The sequence below is a fragment of the Panthera pardus genome, unplaced genomic scaffold, assembly GCF_024362965.1.
Source record: "Panthera pardus isolate Hobbes unplaced genomic scaffold, ASM2436296v1 HiC_scaffold_13, whole genome shotgun sequence".
Taxonomy (NCBI): domain Eukaryota; kingdom Metazoa; phylum Chordata; class Mammalia; order Carnivora; family Felidae; genus Panthera; species Panthera pardus.
The window spans coordinates 169158572-169181307 of NW_026526688.1; the positions used below are offsets into that span (position 1 = coordinate 169158572).

Consider the following 22736-nt stretch of genomic DNA (forward strand, 5'->3'; position numbering starts at 1 on the left):
TATATGTCCAACCTTGTCAAGTTCTACACTTTAAACATATGAAGCTTATGTCAATTATACCTCAATAAAGCTGCTTTTTTAAAATGTCAAAATCTATAACATGATATGCTAAATGTATTACCCATGAAGTTCATGGGGTATTTTACAACAGCATTTTACAAAGGATCAGCATTACTAGAATGTAATGGGGTTGGGGGGAAGCATTAACAGTATTAATTTTCAATTCCTGGCTTTGATAGGAAAGAGACTTTTGAAGTAAAAATCTTACCATTTAATTAGTCTCTTACCAGTTTCAAATAAGAAGTATGAATTTAAGTTCTCAACACTAGGATTGTTTTTAATTAGTTTCTTACCAGTTTCAAATAAGAAATATGAATTTAAGTTCTCAACAGGATTGTTTCCCCTTGAATGTTCATTTACTTTTTCAGTAAAATATTCGGAAAATTATTTTCCAAAATGATTGTATGTGAACTTAATGCTATTTTAAATATATTGGATGATAGTTTTTAAATTTTCTTTTTTTTTTTTTTTTAGTTTTTAAAATTTCTATTAAAAGTTCTTTCTTATAATACCAAGCCACATTTTAAAACTCCAGTTTCATTTAAACATGAGTAGAGTATTTTCAATTATAGTCAAGAAAAAATCATTGTACTTTTTGTTGGGAATTCCCAGTATATGAAGAAGATAATAATGTTTAAAGACATTATAATAAAGACATTATAATTCTGAATTAAAAACTTGCCAAGGTGTTTGAAAAGAGAATGATGATACAGTCATGAGAAATGAATCACAGGCATGAGAGAAAAGTATTGATCTTATCATTATGAGTAAGAGTAAGTGCCTGAATTATTCAATGACAACAGAGTTAGAGCTTTTAGTTGAAACTGGTTCGTTTTTAAAATTTCATCACTTAATTTTGACAAAAGCCAATATGGTATTCACAAGATTTTTTCAATATCAAGTACTTCACAATAAATATGCTCTAAATTATTTCATGTAAATGACTCTGACAAAGTAATATATTCCAGTATATATGTTTATGAAGGGCACAACCTCTTGTATCTTTAAATAGCATGCTACCCATTCTTCTACCTATTTCCAGTTTCGAATCTTAAGGAACCAGATCAATCACAGTGCACACAATTTTAAGCTCATCCATTCATTCTACAAATATGTATTGATACTGTGCTATATGACAGACACAAATTGGAATGAGAGAAACGTAGCAAGACCTAGTTCTCCTAAACAGGTAAGCAAATAAGAAAACTTCAGATAGAGATAAGTGTTATGAGAAAGACAGAATAAGGCAACGTGGTGGGGGCTGGCACTGGGGGCGAAGTGGGGAAATCTAAGCTGGGTGGGCTGGAATCATCTGACTCCAATGACTGAATGAGGAAGCAGAAGGAGAGGAGTCTGAGAGGCAGGCAAGGAGAAAATCATAAAGGGTCTGAGTTTCATTCCAAGTGTTCTGGCAAGCCACTGAAGAGTCTTAAGAAATAACATAAACTGATTTGTGCTTTAAAATAATAACCATGGCTTCTAGAAGATGAATGTGTGACAAAAATAAAAGCAGACAGATGAGTAAGGAGGCTTTTACAGGCGAGAGATCATGGTGACTTGTACAAGAGTGGCAAAGATGAAAAGAAGTGGGTAGAATTAAGATATATTTTAGAAACAGAGCCTAAAGAATGTGCTGGTTTGTTGGAGGGGTATGCATGTTAAGGGATGGTGACACAAAGAGAGCAATCAAGATGGGAAGACTTTGGGAACGTGCCTTACAAATCTAACAATATATTATCTTAACCTTATACTATCTGTTGAATCAATATAATAGCAACTATATACCAAAGGTAACAAGCATCTTTCCTTGAAATAAGCAGGCAGATTTGCAATCTGATAGAATTTTGTCATAACTCAATTTTAAACTAAAAGATAATTGTAATTATCTACAATTTAAGATTAATTTATCCAATTATTTTATGCACCTGCAAAAGAATATAGAATTTGGTGGCCAGCACTATTCAGTGTCTGTATTTTATAGGAGTGTGGAAATCAACTTTCCACACCTCAGTCCTAATCAGATGCAGGGTTCTCAGGCATGTCTCTACCTTTGGGCCACAAGTTCACAAAACACATCAGCCTTTATTATAAATCAGTATATTAGTGAGCACCTATATGACTATGAGTTCCTCCCAAAGGAGACCAAATTCTTAACCCTTGGTGGCCCCAAACAACAAAAGACCCAGGCAATATCAGGTAAGTGAAAACCCACTAAGGTAGGAATATCCTCTGACATCTCTTTTTGACTTTCTGGCCTTGATAATTTTTGGCTGACAACTTTGGAGATATTTTTTTTAACATCTTTATTAAGTTATCATTCATATAACACACAATTCATCCATTTAAGGTGTACAGATTCCCGAGGAGAAGCTTTGTTGTAGTCAAATTGATCTCTCTGTTCCTCCCAAGGATATATGCTTTTCTATCATTCCAGTTACCTTAAACATTCACTAAACAATCATTATTGAGTATTTACTGTATGTCAAGCATCCCTACCTGAAATGATGTCTCCCTCCATTTCTACATCCTTAACTCTGACTTTAAGACCTAGTTTAATCATGTTGATCACCTCAGCTCTTGGACTCTCTCCTTCTCTCGATGTCTATAGTCTATTGGACTTTAAGTGTCAGCCATTTTGTCATATTGCTGGTTAGCTTTCACATGTGCATTATGTGTCTTTGTCACCTAGCACTCTGGCTTGGTGCCTCACACATTTTATGCATTCGATACATATCTTGTGGAGGATGATAAAACCTGGTCCTTAGAGAAGCTGTCCTTGAAGAACCCTCTCCCTCCTAAATCCACCAGTAGCATGGTCATAGAACCTGAAAGTTTTAAAATGATCTTGCTGACATCTAAATTGTACCACAGATTCTGTGACAAGGTCATGTTGCCGGAATCAGAGTTCCCTGCCAGAGGCTGGCACGTTGTACTTCACACAACAATGGAAGGTGAGAATATCTGAGAGGGCTTTTAAATCAAGCAGATGCAGGGGCACCTGGGTGGCTCAGTCGGTTAAGCGTCCGACTTCGCTCACGTCATGATCTTGCGGTGCATGAGTTCGAGCCCCGCGTCGGCCTCTGTGCTGACAGCTCAGAGCCTGGAGCCTGTTTCAGATTCTGTGTCTCCCTCTCTCTCTGACCCTCCCCCGTTCATGCTCTGTCTCTCTCTTTCTCAAAAATAAATAAACATTTAAAAAAAAATTGAAATCAAGCAGATGCAGATTAGTTCAATATTCTACTTCAGTCAGGTTTCTGCCCCAATACGAATGTGTGTGGTTTCTAGCCATCAGGAATGAGTGGTTTTTCAGAAATGAGTTGATTGGCATACTATCACCATTATGGATAGTGATAGAATGATCTGGGAAAAGGACACACAGTAAGCTAGACTGTACCATGCAATGATCGTCTCTGTATGAAAGACAGTGGTCATTTCCTATATGAATCGCATATGTTGTCAACTTTCCTGATGGGTTGGTAATGGGACACACACACGCACAGAACCATATAAAACAGATTTCTCTAGAAAATACAGGTAATCTCTGAAACTCCCTTCAGTTAAGCAGAATTGAACTTCACTTGAGGGCTCGTTAGGAATTACAAAGGTGATTGCTCATAAATCAGAAACCGTCATGCTGCTGTGCACTGATTTTGAATAAAAACTGGCTCTGGCTTTTTATAAAACTATACCTAAAATGTTAATCATAAAAGCACAGCATTTTCTCTGGTTTCTGTTCACTAACTTTTAAAGCCGATGTTTTGTTTTGTTTTATTTTATTTTTACTGTCTCCATGGTTGTACTTACCCTTTTAATTTGTTCCAGACTCATGTTCATCAAGCCAGAGGATACCTGCTTTATACAGGAAGTCCTGGACCTGGAAGAAATAAAAATGGCCAGTGATGACAGTCCTAACAAGACTGCTTATTTCTTACTTTTCAAAGACCATACTTGCAAATCATGACCATCACTAAAACACAATTATCTTGAGCCCTGCTCTACCCTTGCTGATGTTTCAGGAATACTGGAAATACATTTTCTTTGTTCTAATCCCAGCCTTTGAATCAGAGCCTAGGAGAGTGGGCTCTTCATAAATATGCATTGACCACATAACGGGGAGTATTAATGTAGGGCAGAGCTCTGATTAGCAAATGTTACCTGCAGGAGGCAAAGGAAATACCACAAATGGAGATAAGATGCTGTTAGTGGATTTCATTTTATCTTGAGGGTTGGGAATAATCACTTATCTCTCTGGTCAAACCTCCTCAGATCTCTCCCTTCAGGATCTGAAAACAACTCACATAAAAGGCCTCTCTTCCACAGGATACTGGAGGAAGAGCACAAGATGAAGGAAGAAGCAAATTGCTTTTAATTTAATTTATTCCTTTCTTGCCATTTCAGCAGCTCACCAGAATCTACATAAAACCTTACATCCTAACTTGAAGATAAAATCAGCAATAAAAGAATACGGTACTAGTTTCAAAAACTTGTTAGCATAGACCTTGCTATACAAAATAAAAGGTAATGAGGTTAGGATGATCACTAGGGTATGGAGCAAATTAAAATGTAGCATTTATGGATTTTATGCTAGGGCACTTCCCCTTTTCAAGTAAAACTACTGCACTCAACTTCCTGCAGGTTTGACTCCACGCAAAAACCCAAAACAAAAAAGTCCTTTGTGAACCACCTAGCACAATTGTTGAATTTACTGCAATTCCCGAGCGTCGTCGGACTGAGCGCACACACTGGCGGGACGCTACTGCCCACTCGCAAGCAGTCCGCCTACAACCAAGCACCGTGGCCGGAGGAGCACTGGCGCGGGGGTGGGAAGTCCGGCCTCAGAGCCTGTTGCTCGCGGGCCGGGCTATGGGGCAAGTAAGGCTCAGGCAGTGAGGGTTGCCGGCCGCTCTGGGAGGCTAGAATTCCACCCAGGCGGCGAACTCGCGGTCCCTTTCCATTGCCGGGACTGGGACTTAACCCTTGGCGTCCCAAGCCTTCTCCCCTTCGCCGGTCCACTCGGACCCAACACTACTTTCTAGACCAAGGCCAACTCCATTGCTATTAAAAGCCGCAGGGTAGTGGGAAGGAGATACACGGAGATAAAGGGGCCAAAGCACACCTTCCTCTCTGGTCAAGACTTCGGCAGAGTCAGAACCGTGTGGAGCAAGGACGGGACGAGCCGAAGCTGCGAGACGGAGCGAGGGCGCCCGGGGGGTGAAGAGGAGGCTGAGAGCTGGCCACCCTTCCCCCGCAGGAATGGTACGGTCCGGGGCGGGGCGGGGCGGGGCGGGGCGGGGCGGGGCGGAGGAGGTTCTCCCGGCTCTCTCCCCGCCCCTCTCCCGACTTCCCTGCCGGGCTGCCGCGGGAGCGAGTGAGCGCGCGCCTTGGCGACCCCTCCCCCGGCGTCGGCACCCGAGCTCCGCCCCTCGCCGAGCCGCCCCCTCGGCGGCTGCCGGGAGAGCTCGCTAGCGCCGCAGACGCCACCACCTTCGTAGTCTCTTCCTCCAGCTCCGGCGTGCGGGGGCCGTCCGGCGGCGGCGCTGCCCTGGGTGGGCTGCGGGGCCCGCGCGGCCGCTGAGCACTCGGCGCCGCGCAGCCAGGTCTCCCGCCCGCGCGGTGCCGTGACAGGTGCAGAGTCCCAGCTGAGGATCCACCTGCGGCGGGCGCAGCGATGCCCACCATGCGGAGGACCGTGTCGGAAATCCGCTCCCGCGCGGAGGGTGAGCGGCCGCCGCAGCGCGGGGCTGTGCGCGCAGCGCGCACGGGGGTGGCTCAGGGCCAGCTTGGGGTCGGGCCGTGTGTGTGTTAGGGAAAAGATGCCCCCGTCCCACCTCTTCCCCTAGGTAAGTCTGGCTGTCGTGCCTGCCCTGGCAGATCCTTCTCCCAGCGCCGCCTGCAGTGCATTCGCAGACCCCTTCCCGGCTCTAGAGCCCTGAAATTGGTGTCCTCGGCGGGAGCCCCAGGGCTTGCTTTACACCGCAGCGTGACAACTCGGTTCCTGTCACCGAGGGCTCTCGTCCTGCCCACCGCCCTCCCCGCTAGCGCACCAGCCACCCTGTCTCCACTTGGCTTCTTCACCCTATTGAACAGACCCCAGCCCGCCGCCCCTGCCTCTGGCACCCACCTTTTTGCAGCTCCCTGCCCGCGGCTCCCCAAGGAGCGGGGTGCGTTTTCCAGATTCAGGATCCTTTGATCCACAGCCCCTTGCCTCTGACAGCGTGAGCAGCCTTAATTGCGGCTGGGTGCCCAGCGGGTTCTGTGCATTACGGTCTGCAATTCTCCCTCCTGCAGTGGAGTCCACCCAGCTTCCGTCTGCGATCTCATTTTTGTTTTTCCTTTTCCTTGATGTCCTCACTTTGGCCAGCTAAGCTGACTTTTTAGCTAGGTGGAAGCCGTTTTCTTTGCTCCACCCAGGGCCAGCTGTTGAATGGCTACACCTGTCAGCAGTGAGCAACAGATGCCCAAGGGTATAGCAAGTAAGCTTTTGGAGGGCTGAGACACCCTCTTCATCTCATCTCAGGAGCCCTCAGCATTCTTCCTGGCAAGTGACAGTCACTCGGTAAACATTTCTTGATTTTGCTTATGGCAAAGCCAAGGTTGTACATATCTCGAGTTTTGTTTTGTTTTTCTCTCCCATAAACCAGGACTTGAATTTGCAAAGGGTGGAATAACATGGTTTTGAGAACTAGTCTATCTTGCCGTCATCACTGGTTCCCACCCTCCCCCCTCCCCCCCTCCCTTAATGTGAGGCAGGTGGTAAAGTGGTTTTAGAAAGGTCTAGCAGTTAGGAGACTAAGACTCCAGGGCTTGAGACAGGCCATTTTACTGTTTTTCCTCCTCAGAATCTTCATGTAAAAAAAAAAAAAAAAAATGGGGACATCGAGTTGTAGTATCTGTGGTTTACTTGTTACAGCGTTTAGGCAATACTAAATGAAACGGTTCTGAGTAGTGGCCACACAAGAGTCAAAGCTGACCTGTGTCCTACATAGGAATTTCGTACATACTTATTGTTATTTGTACTGTAATGGAAAAGTATGTAAGACATGACAATTTTGGATACAAGGTGAATAAATGGTAGTATCATTTTTTAAAAGTACATGGTAAAAAATTTATTCGTTCTTTTTCATCTTATCCATCTGAGTGAAATGAATGAATATTTCTAATCATCTGAGTGAGCCATACAGGTAATGAAAATAGAGTGGTAATAATTGGGATTGTTTTTTCAAATAGCAGCAACTAATGAACCATGTATCATGGGAAATCAGAAAAAGAGAAAAGACCAGAAAACAATGCAAAACCTGTGGCATGTGAGTGGGTGTTATTAATACCGAAATGCTACAGTATTGTTTTTTTATTGTTATGTGTATTTTTCCAAGCATTTTCTCAACACTTCTGGAAGTGAAGGTGGTCTCATCTGATAGTTGAGGAAACCGTGGCCCACGTTGAGGTACTTGCCCAAGGTCAAGTAGCTAGTTCAGTGACACGTTTGGACTTACAGCTCTGGGCAAATAAGGACTTTTTTATTTAATCTTTGTATTCCCTGTGCATCCCGGGGTCAGGGCCATAATGGAGCTTGGTGAATGACTCTTCCCTCGCATAGTGGTTGATTTCAGTTTATTATGTGCTCAGTAGGTTGCTCAGGACTATGGTGAGGACAACATAAATAATGACTCTGTAGGCTGGAGATATGGCTCATTGCCCGCCCTGCCCACACTTTTCTTTCCTAAGGCATATTCTCCTTTGACAGCTCCTGCTGCCTAAAGGGCCTTGTTCTGAACTGCAACGCCTTTGGCTCAGCTGATTGGACCAGGGTGGTCTCATGACTCAAGGGCAGACAATCCTACAAGGTAGTGCAGACACTTGTAACCTTGTGGTTTGGCTCAAAAAGATTCTCTGTGGTGAGCATCTCTCTCATGGGAAGAGTTAAGCTTACAGCCGGAGGGTGAAAATTGAAACAGAAAGGGACAGAGGTGAATAGGCTAGTGGAGGAAAGAATGGCTGGCTCTAATAGGTCACATGAATGCTGCTGTCATGAGGAAGCAGGAACTATGGTAAACAGAGAAAAATAAGAGAGAGAATGGATTGGATGGAGAGAATGGGGCAGAGAGACAGATGCTGACAGGCAGTAGCCCAGCCTTGGAACTCCTCCCTCCCTGAGTTTTCTAGTCACTGTTCCCAAGCAGTGTTAGAATAAGCTCTTTTTTTCCCTCCAGGTGACTTAAACGGGTTTCTGTTCCCTGCAGCCAGATTGGCCAGATGCACGGCTTTCCTGTGTACAAGTTATTTACATCCCAATTAGGGCTAGAGAACTTACAAGAAATAAGGAATAAATAGTCCACGAGGGGATGCTATTAATTGAACATTGTGCTTTCTATGGCTGACATACATACCATTGGAGGTCAGGACATAGAACATGAGGCCTACTGAGTGAATACTTCATTGAGGAATAATTTGAGATGAGTGCTTCCCAAACTTTAGGAACACATCAGTCATCTAGGGATCTTGTTAGGTATAGATTCCAAGTTGGTAGGTCTGGGATGGGGCTGCAGCTGTTGCATTTCTGACAAACTCCCAGATAATGCTGGATGGCACTGGCCTTCAGGTCTGTGTAGCAAGATTTCAAAGGATATTGCCTTTTTTTTTTTTCTTTCAGTAGTTGGGAGGGTGTTAAAGGTAGAGAGTAACCAATTGAAAAAATGGTGAAAGTCAACATAGCTTATTTGAGAGATATTAAGGAAATTAGCCAGGAGCAGAGGAGACTTGGAAGGAGCAGGATATAAATATGTATAGGTAAATTACTGCTAGATTACAAGGTATTTCAAATGCCAAGATGAGTCATTTGGATACAGAATCAAGTATTTGAAGGAGATCTTAGAGTTTGTCTAATCCATTTCTCCTTCAAGCATGAGTCCAGTGTGTAATATATGTAACAGGTCCAGTTAGGCCCCAAATCATCATAGGGGAATGACATCCCCAAAAAAGTAAATGTCTTAGAAAGATGCATCTGGAAGCATGTTGGATGGTTTGGAGAGAATGGCAAGATAGACTCTTATCATTAAAAAAAAATCTAGTAATGACAAAGGTCAGGATTAGTTTTGAAGTACAGCAGTGAGAATGGGAAGGGAGGAATCTGAGATATTGCTGAGTAAAACATTAACTCATTCAGCAGGTATCTGTTGAGCTCCTACAAGTTCTATTTCAGGTACTTGGGATACATTGGTGAACAGGATAGAAAAAAGCTCTGCCCTGGAGGTGCTTACATTTTAGTGAGTTAAGAGACCAGGAAAACACAATGAATTAGCAAATTATAGAATTTGTTATGTAGTAAGTACTACAGGAAATATAACAGGAAGGTACGATGCATAAGGTTGGTGGATGGATTACAATTTTAAATAGGTTGATTAGGCTGGCCTTCACTGAAAAGATGCCATGGAGAAAGTGAAGGAATTAGCCTTGTGGAGATCTAGGGGAAGGAAGAGTGTTCTAGGTAGAGGGAATAGTCACAGCACAGGCCCCCAAGACAAGAGAGTCAGGAGTGTTAAAGGAACAGTGTGGGGGAGAATAGTAGGAAAGGAGGTCACAAAAGTCACATCATAGAACATAGCAATATAGATCGGGAGACAAATGGATTAAAATAAAAGGAAATTCTAAAGCAGGAATTTTGAATTCTAATGTTTGTAAGATCTCTAGTATCTCATTAAAGCCACATTTTGGGGGTGTTACTCATGAAGATTTTCTTCATTAGATCTGCAGGACTGAGAATCTACATTCTTAATGAACGTCCCAGGATGTTCTGGTATAAGTGAAACACATTTTGAGGACCTCTGCTTTAGTCTTGAATCTGACTGATTGGGAAAATTATTAAAAGATAAGGAACTTGAGGAGAGTCAATACAATGAGAAGTAGTAATTGTGGGATATCCAAGGGGATGTGTTTTGAAGATACTTAGAATTGGAAGGTAGATGTGGGCAAAATCAAATGGGAATCTTGAGTTCAGAGGTAATAGGTAATCCCTGAGACTAGATAAATTTTCCAGAAAGCAAAACAGGATGAAACAGAAGACTAAGAATTCTGAATTTCTTCATTTTTACCCCAGCTAAATCAAATGAGTCTCTGAATACAACATTAGGAATGTTAGAATCAGGGACGGAAATTGTGGTGGTTTATACAGAATTTTCTCTTGTAACACTAGAATGGAGGTAAGCAGTCCAGAGCAGCTATGCTTGGTACATAAAATTGGAAGGGACATTGTCTCCTTACACCTTTCTGCTTCACCATCTTCCATGAAGTCATAACGTGGTTGCTGGGGTTCCAACCATCATGGAAAAGCTCCAGGTAGGAAAACACAGAAAGATGAAAGACCAAAGGGTTTTCCTGGAAGTACCACACAAAGACTCTTGTTTATTTTACTGTGGCTTCCATCTGCAAGGGAAGCTGGGAATGGAATTTTCTAGCTAGCCACATTACTCAGTGTTTTATTACTAAAGGAGAAAGAAAGAATGGCTATTGGGTACACAGCTAACAGGCACAGAGACCTTCAGGTGTTGAGATTGGCAAAGGCTCTTGCTTGAAATAAAGGAGTGTTCTGGAGCTCATAATTGATAAAATAATAAGCATTTAATTGTTCAAAACTAAGGAAATGTACACATACACACACACCTGTCCAATAGTTTGCATTTTCTTTTGCTGAATATTAGGCTAAAATGTAAGGCATTCATTTGGTTGTGTAAAATATGTGCGAAGTGATCAATTTAGTTGTTTTAGGCATTGTTTTCCTAAACTAGTCAGTGTAAATGGCAACTTTAAAATGTTTGCAATTTTATAGCATATTGTGTTTTATTTACTTAAAAGATAGCGAAAGGAACATTCGAGTAGTTTCTGTAAGAATTGTTAAAGGGAAATTTGGGGGAGGTTTCATTTGTCCAGGTAAAAGATGACTAAGAATACCTGTTCCTTTAATAAGCATGTATTATGCACCTGCTGTGTGCCAGCTAGTTGGGTGATGAGACAAAAAGGTGTGGTGAATGAATGAGATCCCAAAGGAAACCTGGAGATCGGTTTTAGATTTAGAACTGATACGGCATTGTGAGGGAGTGGGAATGTGAGTATAGTGATACTTCACAAAATCAGTATTTGAGAATCCCCAATACATTTCATTTCGCTTAGTGCAATTCTAGAGATAGTAAGTGTGGCAGAACTAAAATTTTTAAGGTTTTCTAAAATATAGCATATCGTTCACATTTTCATCATGTCATTTCAAAAACAGTGAGAACTGAATCATGTGCTACTTTACAACCATAGGACAGTTTGTGTGGTGAGTATAGTTTTGAAGTTGAGTTTCTCTAGTATGAACCCTATAGTATAGGTTTCTGTTCACAGAGTTTCATTAGAATGTAAATGTTGTAAAGGCAGCAGTCTCATTCTTCACTGCTAGCTGGAGCCCGTACCTTTCAAAGCTATTATTCTCTGGATCGTCAATTCCCTAAACTAAAGGCGGGGATTTTTGTCTATTTTGTTTACCGATACATGGCTCCCACTGAGGACGTTGCCTGGAATGTAATAGAAGCTCAGATATTGTTGAATGAATAAATTAATCTTATGACTTAGAGATAAGATGATCTAGAGATGCCTTACAACTAGACCTATTTGACACCCTCCTCCTGCGAGAGCAATTTAAAACCAAAACAAAAAACAAACAAAAACAACAGTGTGAACAGTGTGATCTGTTTACTGCTCTACACTGCACTTCGGGTCGTGGCCCTCCATGTTTGTCACATGAATGGATAACTCTGAACTTTGTTTTTAATGGAAAAGCCTAACATTGTTCTCTGGATCTTAGAAGTTTCACACTTGCTCATTGGAAAAAAATGCGCACTGTAAAAGGTGTCAGAAAGACAGTAAAAATCACCCCAAACTATGCCTTCCAAATATAACTACTGTTAACATATTAATATATATATATGTATATATTCGCAACTGCTTTCCAGTGGGAAACAGTGATAGTTTATATTCTCTGCCTAGAGCTGAGCCTCGAATTTAGTAGGGGCTCAATACTATTTGCTGAATACATAGATCATTAATTTCATGAAAGCTTAACATTTTTATGTTAGTGTATAATTACTAAGGGATTTTCTATGGCATTTAGGTCATTTCAGGTTTTTAAAAAGGATTCTTGAATAAGCATTTTTAGACATTTGTACACTTTTCTGATTATTTCTTTGTAAAAAGGCCCTAGGAGAGGGATTTCTGGATCAAAAGTATGCATCTTTTAAATGGCTATTGATACATATTTCAAAATTGCTGGAAAGATTGTATCAATTTATACATCTACTAAAAGTAACCAAGAGTGCATACTTCTTTATTCCTTCTCCAACATTGTATTGCCACCTTTCTCACCCTTATGAATATCTGATGCAAAAAATGAATCTCTAAGTTTACATTGCTTTCAGTTATTAGGTTAAATATATTTTGTCATAAAATGACATGGAATTTGTTTTGTATTGAAATTTAAGAGCTTCTCATATGTTAAAGATAGTTATTTTTCGCTGCTTATAGTTTGTTAACTTCTTTATAGTGTTTTCTAGTGTATGTTAATTTTCAGAAGCATTTTTTAAATTAAAAAAATCATTGTAGTTGGCATACAATGTTACATTAGTTTCAGATGTATAACATAATGATTGAACTTCTCCATGCATTATGCTCTGCTCACTGCCAAGTGTAGCCACCTTCTGTCACCTCACAGTACTGTTACAATACAATTGACTATAATCCCTATGCTGTACTTTTCATTCCTATGACTTTTTCATTCCATATCTGGAAGCCTGTACCTCCCACTCCCCTTCACCCGTTTTGCCCATCCTTTCTACCCCCCTTGCCTCTGACAACCATTGGTTTGTTCTCTGTATCTTGTGAGTCTGTTTCTGTTTTTTGTTTCTTTGTTCATTTCTTTTATTTATGAAATTCCACACATAAGTGAAATCATGTAATTTGTCTTCCTCTGACCTTTTTCACTTAGCAGGTCCTGTAGGTCCTGGAGTCTGTAGGCCCATCCCACAGGGATGTGTTGTCTCAAATGGCAAGATTTCATTCTTCTTTATGGCTGAGTAATATTCCATTATATGTATGTATGTGTGTGTGGATCCATCCATCGGTGGATTCTTGGGTTGCTTCCATATCTTCAGTATGGTAAATAGTGCTGCAATAAACATAGGGGTGCATATATCTTTTCAAATTAGTGTTTTCGTTTCCTTTGGGTAAGTACCCAGTGGTAGTATTACTGGATCACATGGTATTTACATTTTCAATTTTTTTGCACAATCTCCTTATTGTTTTCCATAGTGGCTATACCAGTTTACATTCTCCTTAATGGTAAATGAGGGTTCCTTTTTCTTCACATCCTTGCCAACACTTATTTGTCTTTCCAATAACAGCCATTCTGACAGGTGTAAGGTGATATCTCATTGTGGTTTTGATTTGCATTCCCCTGATGGTTAGTGATGTTGAGATACTCTCATGTGTCTCTTGGCCTTCTGTACATCTTTGGAAAAATGTCTCTTCATGTCATCTGCCCATTTTTAATCAGATTATTTGTCTTCTTGATAGTTGTATAACTTCTTTATATATGTTGGATATTAACCCCTAATCAGATATATTATTTGCAAATATCTTCTCCCATTCACTAGGTTTCTTTTTCATTTTGTTGATGATTTTCTTCATTATGCAAAAGTTTGTTTGTTTGTGTGTTTGTTTTGGTGGGATCCCAATAGTTTATCTTTGCTTTTGATTCTCTTGCCTCAGGAGACATCTCTAGAAAAATGTTGCTAAGGCTAATGTCCAAGAGATTATTGCCTACTTTTTCTTTTCTTTCTTTTTTTTTTTAAGTTTGCTTATTTATTTTGAGAGAGAGAGAGAGAGAGAGAGAGAGCGAGCGCACATGTGTGTGCACAGGCAGTTTGGGGATGGGCAGAGAGAGGGGGAGAGGGAGAATCCCAAGGAGGCTCTGTGCTCAATCTCCCAAACCATGAGATCATGACCTCAGCCGAAATCAAGAGTCAGATGCTTAACCGACTGAGCCACCCAGGTGCTCCATGCTTATTTTTTCTTTAAGGAGTTTTATTCTTTCATATCTTACATATCTCATCTCTTTAATCCATTTTGAGTTTGTTTTGGTGTATGACATAAACAAGTGGTCTAGTTTCATTATTTGCATGTAGCTCTCTGGTTCTCCAAACACCATTTATTGAAGAGGCTGTCTTTTTCCCCTTTGTGTATTCTGGCTTCCCTTGTTGTAATTTTAAAAATAATTTTTTTAAAATGTTATTCACTTTTGAGAGAGACACAGCATGAGCAGGTGAGGGGCAGAGAGAGAGGGAGACACAGAATCTGAAGCAGGCTCCAGGCTCTGAGCTGTCAGCATAGAGCCTGATGTGGAGCTCCAACCCACGAACCCTGAGATCATTACCTGAGCTAAAGTTCAATGCTTAACTGGCTATTTATTCATTTTTTAAGAGAGAGAGCACAAGCAGGGTAGGAGCAGAGAAAGAGGGAGACACAGAATCTGAAGCAGGCTACAGGTTCTGAGCTGTCAGCACAGAGCCCGACATGGGGCTCCAACCCACAAACCATGAGATCGTGACCTGACCTGAAGTTGGATGCTTAACCAACTGAGCCACCCAGGTGCCCCACCTTTGTTTTAGATTAATTAACCATATAAGCATGGGCTTATTTCTGGGCTCTCTATCCTGTTCCATTGATATATATATTTTTGTGCCAATGCCATACTGTTTTGATTACCATAGCTTTGTATGTAGTATGGCTTGAAATCTAGGATTGTGGTCCTCTCCTACTTTGTTCTTCTTTTCCAAGATTACTTTGGCTATTCAGGGTCCTTTGTGGTTTCTTATAAATTTTAGGATTCTTTGTTCTAGTTCTGTTTAAAATACTATTGGTTTTTGATAGGCATTGCATTGAATCTATAGATTGCTTTGGGCAGTATGGATATTTTAACAATATTCTTCCATCTGTGAGCACAGTATAACTTTCCATTTGTGTCATCTTCAATTTCTTCAATCAGTGTTTTAGGTTTCAGAGTACAAGTCTTTTACTTCTTTGGTTTTTAGGTATTTTCGGTGGGGTGGGGGGGAGTTCAGTTGTGAGTAGAATTGTTTTCTTAGTTTCTCTTTCTGCTATTTTGTTATTAGTGTATAGAAACACAGCAGATTTCTGTGTATTTTGTATCCTGCAACTTTACTGACTTCATTTATTCCAATTTCTTGGTGAAGTCTTCAGGGTTTTATATATATTTGTGTATATGTGCATATATAGTATGTGTGTATAATCATGTAATCTGCAAATAGTTTTACTTCTTCCTTACCAATTTGGATGCCTTTTCTTTCTTTTTCTTGTGTGATTGCTGTGGCTAGGACTTCCAGTATTATCATAAGTAAATGTGACATGCATTGACATACTTGTCTTATTTCTGATCTTAGAGGAAAGGCCTTCAGCTTTTCCCCATGGAGTATGATGTTAGCTGTGGGTTTGTCGTATATGGCCTTTATTATGTTGAGATATATTCCTTCTAAACCCACTTTAAGAGTTTTATCCATGGATATTGAATTTTGTCAAATGCTTTTTCTGCATCTGTTGAGATGATTATATGGGTTTTTTCCTTCATTTTGTTAATGTGATGCATCATGTTTTTTAATTTTTTTTTATGTTAATTTATATTTCAGAGAGAGAGGGACAGTGACAGTGTGTGAGCAGGGAAGGGGCCAAGAGAGAGAGATGGAGACAGAATCTGAAGTAGGCTCCAGGCTCCAGTCTCCGAGCTGTCAGCACAGAGCCCCAATGCAGGGCTTAAGCTCAGAAGGCATGAGATTGTGACCTGAGCCAAAGTCGGACACTCAACCTACTGAGCCACCCAGATGCCCCAAATGTGGTGCATCATGTTGATTGATTTTTGGATATTGAACCATTATTGCATCCTGGGATAAATATCAGTTCATCATGGTAAATGATTCTTCTAATGTATTGTTGAATGTGGTTTGCCAATATTTAGTTGAGGATTTTTGCATATATGTTTATCAGGAATATTGGCCTCATATGGCCTGGCTGCTGAGTGAGGATCTGTAGCTGGGGCTGTGCAAGCCTGGAGTGTTCTGGGATGCTTTGCCCTTGAGTGCCCTTGGCAAGATGGCTGTAGCTATCGTGGGTACTGTCTAGGGTGTCCCAGCATGTACCGCACTGGGGCCCACTTTGGTGGGATGGCTTGAGCTGGTGTCGGCGAGGGGTCCAGGCTCACTGAGGCAGCAGGCCAGCTGGGGTGCTCAGACTCAGCTCCCATCTGCTCTGTCAACAAACAGTGGCACAAACAGTGGCGCTCATCAACCCGTCTAACTCTGGAGAGTATTCCATGGCTCCCTTGTGGTTTAGCACATTTCTGGATAACTTCCTTTATATTCTATTTGCTGTTTTAAACTGTGGCTGGACAGGGTTATGGGCCCACGCTCACGGAGACAGCAGACCAGCCAGGGTGCCCAGACCCCAATTTTGTCTGCACTATCCAGGTGGAGGGGTAATATAATGTAACAGGGCTGCTGGTGGCCAACCCCACTGACTTGGGGAGTTCCAGCAGGCCCGCCAGTGCTTGGTGGATACAGTTCTTTTAAACTGAAGCTTTTTTTCTGTGCCCCAGGACAGATGAGTCTGCTTACAGTCCCTCAGTACTGCTGTTCATGGTGTTGGAGGTAGGCGTTCCCAGTTGTTACCATGTCTCTGACTCTCCTGCCACCCTCTATGTGGTTTCTCTAACTTTTGTTGTACAGAAGCTGCAGTCATCCATATGTAGGTGTAGATTCAGTGTGTCCACCAAAGAGGGGATTTTAAGGTCTTTCTACGTCGCCATCTTGGACCCTTCCCTACATCCAAGTTAATTTTTATGATGTATCATCTTTCAGTTTTGTCATTAAAATTTATACTTTAATGTCATATTTCTCATTTCAAGGTAAAGGTAATTTTTCACTTACATTTTTCTTCTAGTACTTTTGCATTTCAGTTTAAACAGCTGTATGTGCAATTCCTGTGGGGTTTATTTTGTTGTGAACTGGGAGGTAGGGATCTAATTTTATTTTTCCTCAAATTATAATCCACGTGAGATAATAATCATGTATTTAATACTACATTCTTTTCATATTGCTTTGAGGTGTTTCTTTTATCTACTAAATTGACATATGTAGTTGAGTCATTTCTGGGAGCATTCTCTCCCCCTTTTCTCTGCCCTCCCCTCTCTGTTTTGGTCTCTTTTGACCCCTGCTATCAACTTCCATTCCGCAATTAGGAACTATCCTCATAGCTCTCTTACTCTCGCTGCTCTTTTATCTGATTTTTTTCGTGTTTATTTTTCCACTTGACCCAGTGAATGCATCACTCAGTCAAGATTAAAATTGTTTTGAGAGGGGCGCCTAGGTGGCTCAGTTGGTTAAGCGTCCGATTTGGGCTTAGGTTATGATCGTGCAGTTTGTGGGTTTGAGCCCTGCGTTGGGATATATGCTGACAGCTCAGAGCCTGGAGCCTGCTTCAGATTCTGTGTCTTTCTCTCTCTCTGCCCCTCCCCTATTCTCTCTCTCTCTCTCTCTCTCTCTCTCTCTCAAAAATAAGTAAACACTTAAAAAAATGTGTTGGGATATTTATTGAGATTGCATTGTTATGAATTTACTGAGAAAGTTGACATCTTTCATATGTTGGGTCATTGAAGGTTGGTTTCTTTTCTCCATTTATTGGTATTTCTCTCCTGTATTCTCTCCTGGTATTTATCTTCAAATAAATCCTGTCTACTTTAATAATTTGTTCATAGATTTATATTTTATGAAGATATTGTCAATAGAATCCTTTCTACGTTGTGTGTTCTTGTTTGACTGCTAACACATGTGAGGTGTTTGATTTTGACACTGACCATCAGTCTGAATTCTTTGAGTAGTTTTTCAGATAATTTTCATCTTTAGAAGTTGTAAAGTTATATTGTATGTCATGAAACAAAGTATTTTTAAATGGAGTTTTCAATTAAACTTGATCAGGTATGTTTTGGTTACACTATTTTTTTTAGCAAGATTGGTTCATTTTCATCTGCTGAAGTCTTGTGGACTCTGGTTCCAACAGACTACTTTGAAGGTTTCACATAAGAGCCCTTACAAAGTAGCCGAGATACTACTCTTCTGCTACGAGTACAGGTCAGAATTTAGACCAACTGGGATTTAACTAATGATTCCATGGAATCTGTTTATGTCAAATTGGCATTCCTATCTCAGATCAACACTAAGAGAAATAGAATGTGAGCTACAAATGCTAGACACGTGTAGTTTTTAATAATCTGGTGGCCATAGTTTAAAAATGAAAAGAAACAGGTGAAATTAATTTTAATAATATATTTTCTTTTACCTAGTATATCCAAAATACTATTTCACCGTATTTTGGATATAAAAATTAATAATGAGGTACTTTGCATTCAGTTTTCGTGTTATGTTTCAGACTGCTGAGTGTTTTGTATTTATAGCACATCTCAGTTTGCACTAGTCTCATGTTGTCAGCTGCCCACGTGGCCAGTGGCTGTCATTCTGGGCAGCACAGTTTGCAAACTACACCTCTACCATGTGTTTACATGTTAGGATTTACTAGCATTCTTCAGAATAAAACTTCACAGTGGAAATCATGGCTCGAAGTAAGCGTATTAAAAATATGTGTGTGGCTGTGCCTCTCAGCTTCTTTTCTTACAGTAGAAGGCTGTCAAGAATACGCTCATAAAACCTTGTCAGTGCTTAAATGATACTGCTTTTGACATGGCCCTTGTGGCAATTTAGAGGTTTTATGTAAGTACATCATGGCATCTTTTGGAGCTATTGTTTTTTGTTTTTCTTTTTTTAATTCTCTTTTTAAATCTCTTTAATGAGCAAAAGCCATCCTGCTCTACCTTCCTATTATTTTCCGCTTAAATGTTAACACGTGATGTGTATACATAGATAGTAACTTTGAGTAGTGTGCTTTTATATACAGCATTGCCATCACTTTGGTTAATCTAAGGGGACTGTAGCACTTGGCTTCCCAGTCATTTACACAGCTAACTAGGCAAAGGGAAGTGTCCATTTTATTTTATTTTTTTTAATTTTTTTTTAATGTTTATTTATTTTTGAGAGAAACAAAGACAGAATGTGAGTGGGTTAGGGGCAGAGAGAGAGACACAGAATCCGAAGCAGGCTCCAGGCTCTGAGCTGTCAGCACAGAGCCCGACACGGGGCTCGAACTCACGAGCTGTGAGATCATGACCTGAGCCAAAGTCGGACACTCAACCGACTGAGCCACCCAGGCACCCCGAAAATGTCCATTTTAAATTGAGCCTCTGTTCATTATTTTGTGTGAGACATCTTTGAAGATCAGTGATCTTTTTTTAAAAGATTTTTTCAATGTTTATTTTTGAAAGAGACAGAGTGCGTGCGGGGGAGGGGCAGAGAGAGAGAGAGAGAGAGAGAGAGAGAGAGAGACAGACAGACAGACAGACAGACAGAATCTGAAGCAGGCTGCAGGCGCTGAGCTGTCAGCCCAGAGCCCGACGCAGGGTTTGAATTCACGAACTGTGAGATTATGACCTGATCCGGAGCCTGAGGGAGCCACCCAGGTGCCCTGAAGATGACTGATCTTGATCTATCTGGGGTTGTATTTAACAGGATCCGATTAGTCAGGTGACAGTTGAGGCAGAGGTTATTATTAAGAAGGCCAGAGTTAGCCTGGATTCTCGACCAGGAAACCACTTTAGTAGGCCAGACCTATTTAGAATACAAGATTGGCTTTCATGAGGGAAGCAGGCAAACAGTGGTATACGAGGGTGGATCTGAGAGTTGGTTTATTCTGACACAATCTAGAATAGCTTCTGCAATTGGCTTGGGTCTCATTGCTTACCTCAGGTCCTAAAAGAAATGCAGTTTGGTGTCAAAGAAATCCCTTTCCAGCATCTGCGTCCCAACTTTTCCTCTGATCTCTCCCTCACCTTTGTGTGGACTTAGCCCTGCCCCAGCCCTGCAAACCTTAAAGATAGGAGACATTTAAGGAGCTCTGACTTAGCACTCTAAGGATATGGCATGAATCACCCTGTCACCATTTCCTTGACCTTGGTACCTATCACAGCAGCTCAGAGCTCCTGGAGTGGGGCCCTGCCTTCCTTACTCTGGGAGAGGAGACCCTCCTTCCTGACCATAGCTTGAAACTGTACTTGTGAGCAAGTCTGATGCCAAACCAGGCCTGCCAAGAGTTCTGGATATCATTTGCTTTCACCTTCCCCACTATTGCTCTTGGCCAGCTGTCTGGACAAACCCATCGCTCCATGTTGGAGCTCTTTGATTCTGGGTGCATCTGTAGTCCATGACCATTTTTCCTGGATCCCTCCCTTGCCCTGCCACTGTATTGTTATCCTAATGGCTGTGACAAGTTTGACCCTTTCCAGTTCCCACCTATCTAGTCTATCTTACTTTACTTTTTTTTTTTTTTATAACCCAGGCCATGTCCTATCTGACAAAATTAAATCAATAAAACAAGATCTCTGTGTATAGATTTTACCCAAATTTGATATGGTGCTCTATACCTTAAGCTTAAGTTGGGCTCATTCCACCATCAATGCCAGAATGATTGTGATAAAAGTTCGCAGGTGGACTTACTCCACTTTTGTAACTTTATTTTCACAGTTATGAATAGTGGTTAGAGAAATGACGTGAAGAAGAATGATTCTGTCTGCCATCTTTAATGTGTGTCCGACGTGGTCAGGCAGGGGGAGGCTTGTGTACTGTGGATTGTTTTATAGCCTTGTTGTGTGTACCTCAGTGCTGCTCGACCCGGGTTGCCCAGCGAATCAGATTGGGAGCTTCTAAGTAATACTGATACCTGGATGCATCACAGACCAGTGGAATCAGTCTGGTCCATTGGGCATATGGATCAAGCACTGATATTTTCTCTCCCAGGTAATTCTGAAGTGCAACAATGCTGAAAAATACTGGTGTAGTGAATTTGCTTACTTTGCAGAGAGGAGGAGGAACAGACTATATATAAAGCCATGTAGGTTGCCAGCCATAAACCAAGTGCATGTAGGTATTAGGGTAAAATTTTTTGTCTATTTCCCAGTTACCTACTGGGTCTAATTATCCTCCCCTTGCTTACCCTTCTCAGAAATGGTAACATTTATAGGATGATACTCGATTATTAGATTTTGAAGACTTTCTTTAAAATTCTGAATGCTTAATTTGTATAACCAAATGAGGAGTAAATACATTCAGTTTATTTTTAGCTGTTATGTCTACTCTGGGAGTGTGATGAATTTGAGCCTTTCTGTAGTGTCATTACTAGTTTTTTGCTAGCCTACCTACTTTTAGTGTGTGGTAGTTAATTAATCTCTTTATTCAGCCTATATTTATAGCCTACGTATGTAATCATCTGCACCTAGAAGAAATACCTGAATGCTTTGCTAAGGGTCTGAAACTTTATGTTAAAGGGTTTATTTTCTTCAGTTTATAATTTTTTCTTTTTTTTTAAGTTTTTATTTAAATTCCAATTAACATACAGTGAAATATTAGTTTCAGGTGTATAATATAGTGGTTCAACCCTTCCATACATCACCTGGTGCTCATCACAAGTGCCCTCCTTAATCCCCATCACGTATTTCACCCATCCCCCCAACCACCTCCCCTCTGGTGGCCGTCAGTTTGTTCTCTGTAGTTAAATGTTTGTTTCTTGGTTTGCCTCTAGCTTTTTTTTCCCTTTGCTTGTTCGTTTTGCTTCTTAAATCCCACACATGAGTGAAATTATTTGGTATTTGTCTTTCTCTGACTTACTTTGCGTAGCATAACACTCTCTAACTCCATCCACATCTTTGCAAATGGCAAGATTTCATTCTTTTTATGGCTGTGTAGTATTCCCTTGTGTGCATGCATGTATATATCTTCTTCCTTATGCATTCATCAGTTGAAGGACACTTGGGCTGTTTCCATAATGTGGCTATGGTAGATAATGCTGCTGTAGACATCAGGGTGCATGTGTCCCTTTGAATTAGTATTTTTGTATTCTTTCATTTATCCCACAATGATGTTCAGTCTTTTACCAGTTAATGTACAGAAAATGAAAACTTACAAGTCCTTTACCTGCTTTCTCTGGTTGCTGAGATGAAACTCACTTTTGAGACACTGAATTTAGCCAGTGGGGTTTCTCTGTGGCCACATGTATGGGTGCTGGGTGTCTAGCTTCAGGATGTGATTATTTCAAACTGAGGATTAGAAAAGAAACTCCACGGTGCCTTAGAGCCAATGCATCGTGTCCGATTGTTATGTGACTGTTTTTTATTGTTCTCTTCTATCCTTGTTGTCTCGGCATTTAGACTTTTTTTTTCCCCAAGGTGATAATGTGACTTGTACTCCACAGATGGAAATCTTTTTTAAAAGCCTGATTTTGACCTAGGAATTGAGGGAAAGTTACAAATTGTTGGCTCAATTTAACCCCAGATGGCTACTTATTCTTGTCTTTTTGTTTAAAGTTCAATGAAAGAATCATTACACAAGTTGGCCTTTTGTTGACTTCTTAGTGAATTAGGAAAGAAGGAAAAAAAACTCTCTTAATTTTCCCAAATGCCAAGTTGAATCTTTCTTGATCTTATT

At 40.9% G+C, this 22736-nt stretch overlaps 2 protein-coding genes across 4 annotated transcripts in view; one reads left to right on the forward strand and one right to left on the reverse strand.

Moving 5' to 3' along the window:
- GRXCR1 (glutaredoxin and cysteine rich domain containing 1) overlaps positions 1-5305 on the reverse strand; it is a 308216-nt gene extending 302911 nt beyond the window's left edge. For all 3 annotated transcript variants that reach the window (XR_008421788.1, XR_008421787.1, XR_002071033.2), the window contains exons 1-2: positions 5177-5305; positions 3865-3934 (exon numbers count right to left, since the gene is read on the reverse strand). The gene's annotated coding sequence lies outside the window, so the exon portion shown is untranslated. The remainder of the gene's footprint in view (positions 1-3864; positions 3935-5176) is intronic.
- Positions 5306-5465: 160 nt separating this feature from the next.
- ATP8A1 (ATPase phospholipid transporting 8A1) overlaps positions 5466-22736 on the forward strand; it is a 231874-nt gene continuing 214603 nt past the window's right edge. Inside the window, exon 1 of the mRNA XM_019413074.2 lies at positions 5466-5777. Coding sequence (XP_019268619.1) covers positions 5729-5777 — 49 coding nt within the window. The 5' untranslated portion in view covers positions 5466-5728. The remainder of the gene's footprint in view (positions 5778-22736) is intronic.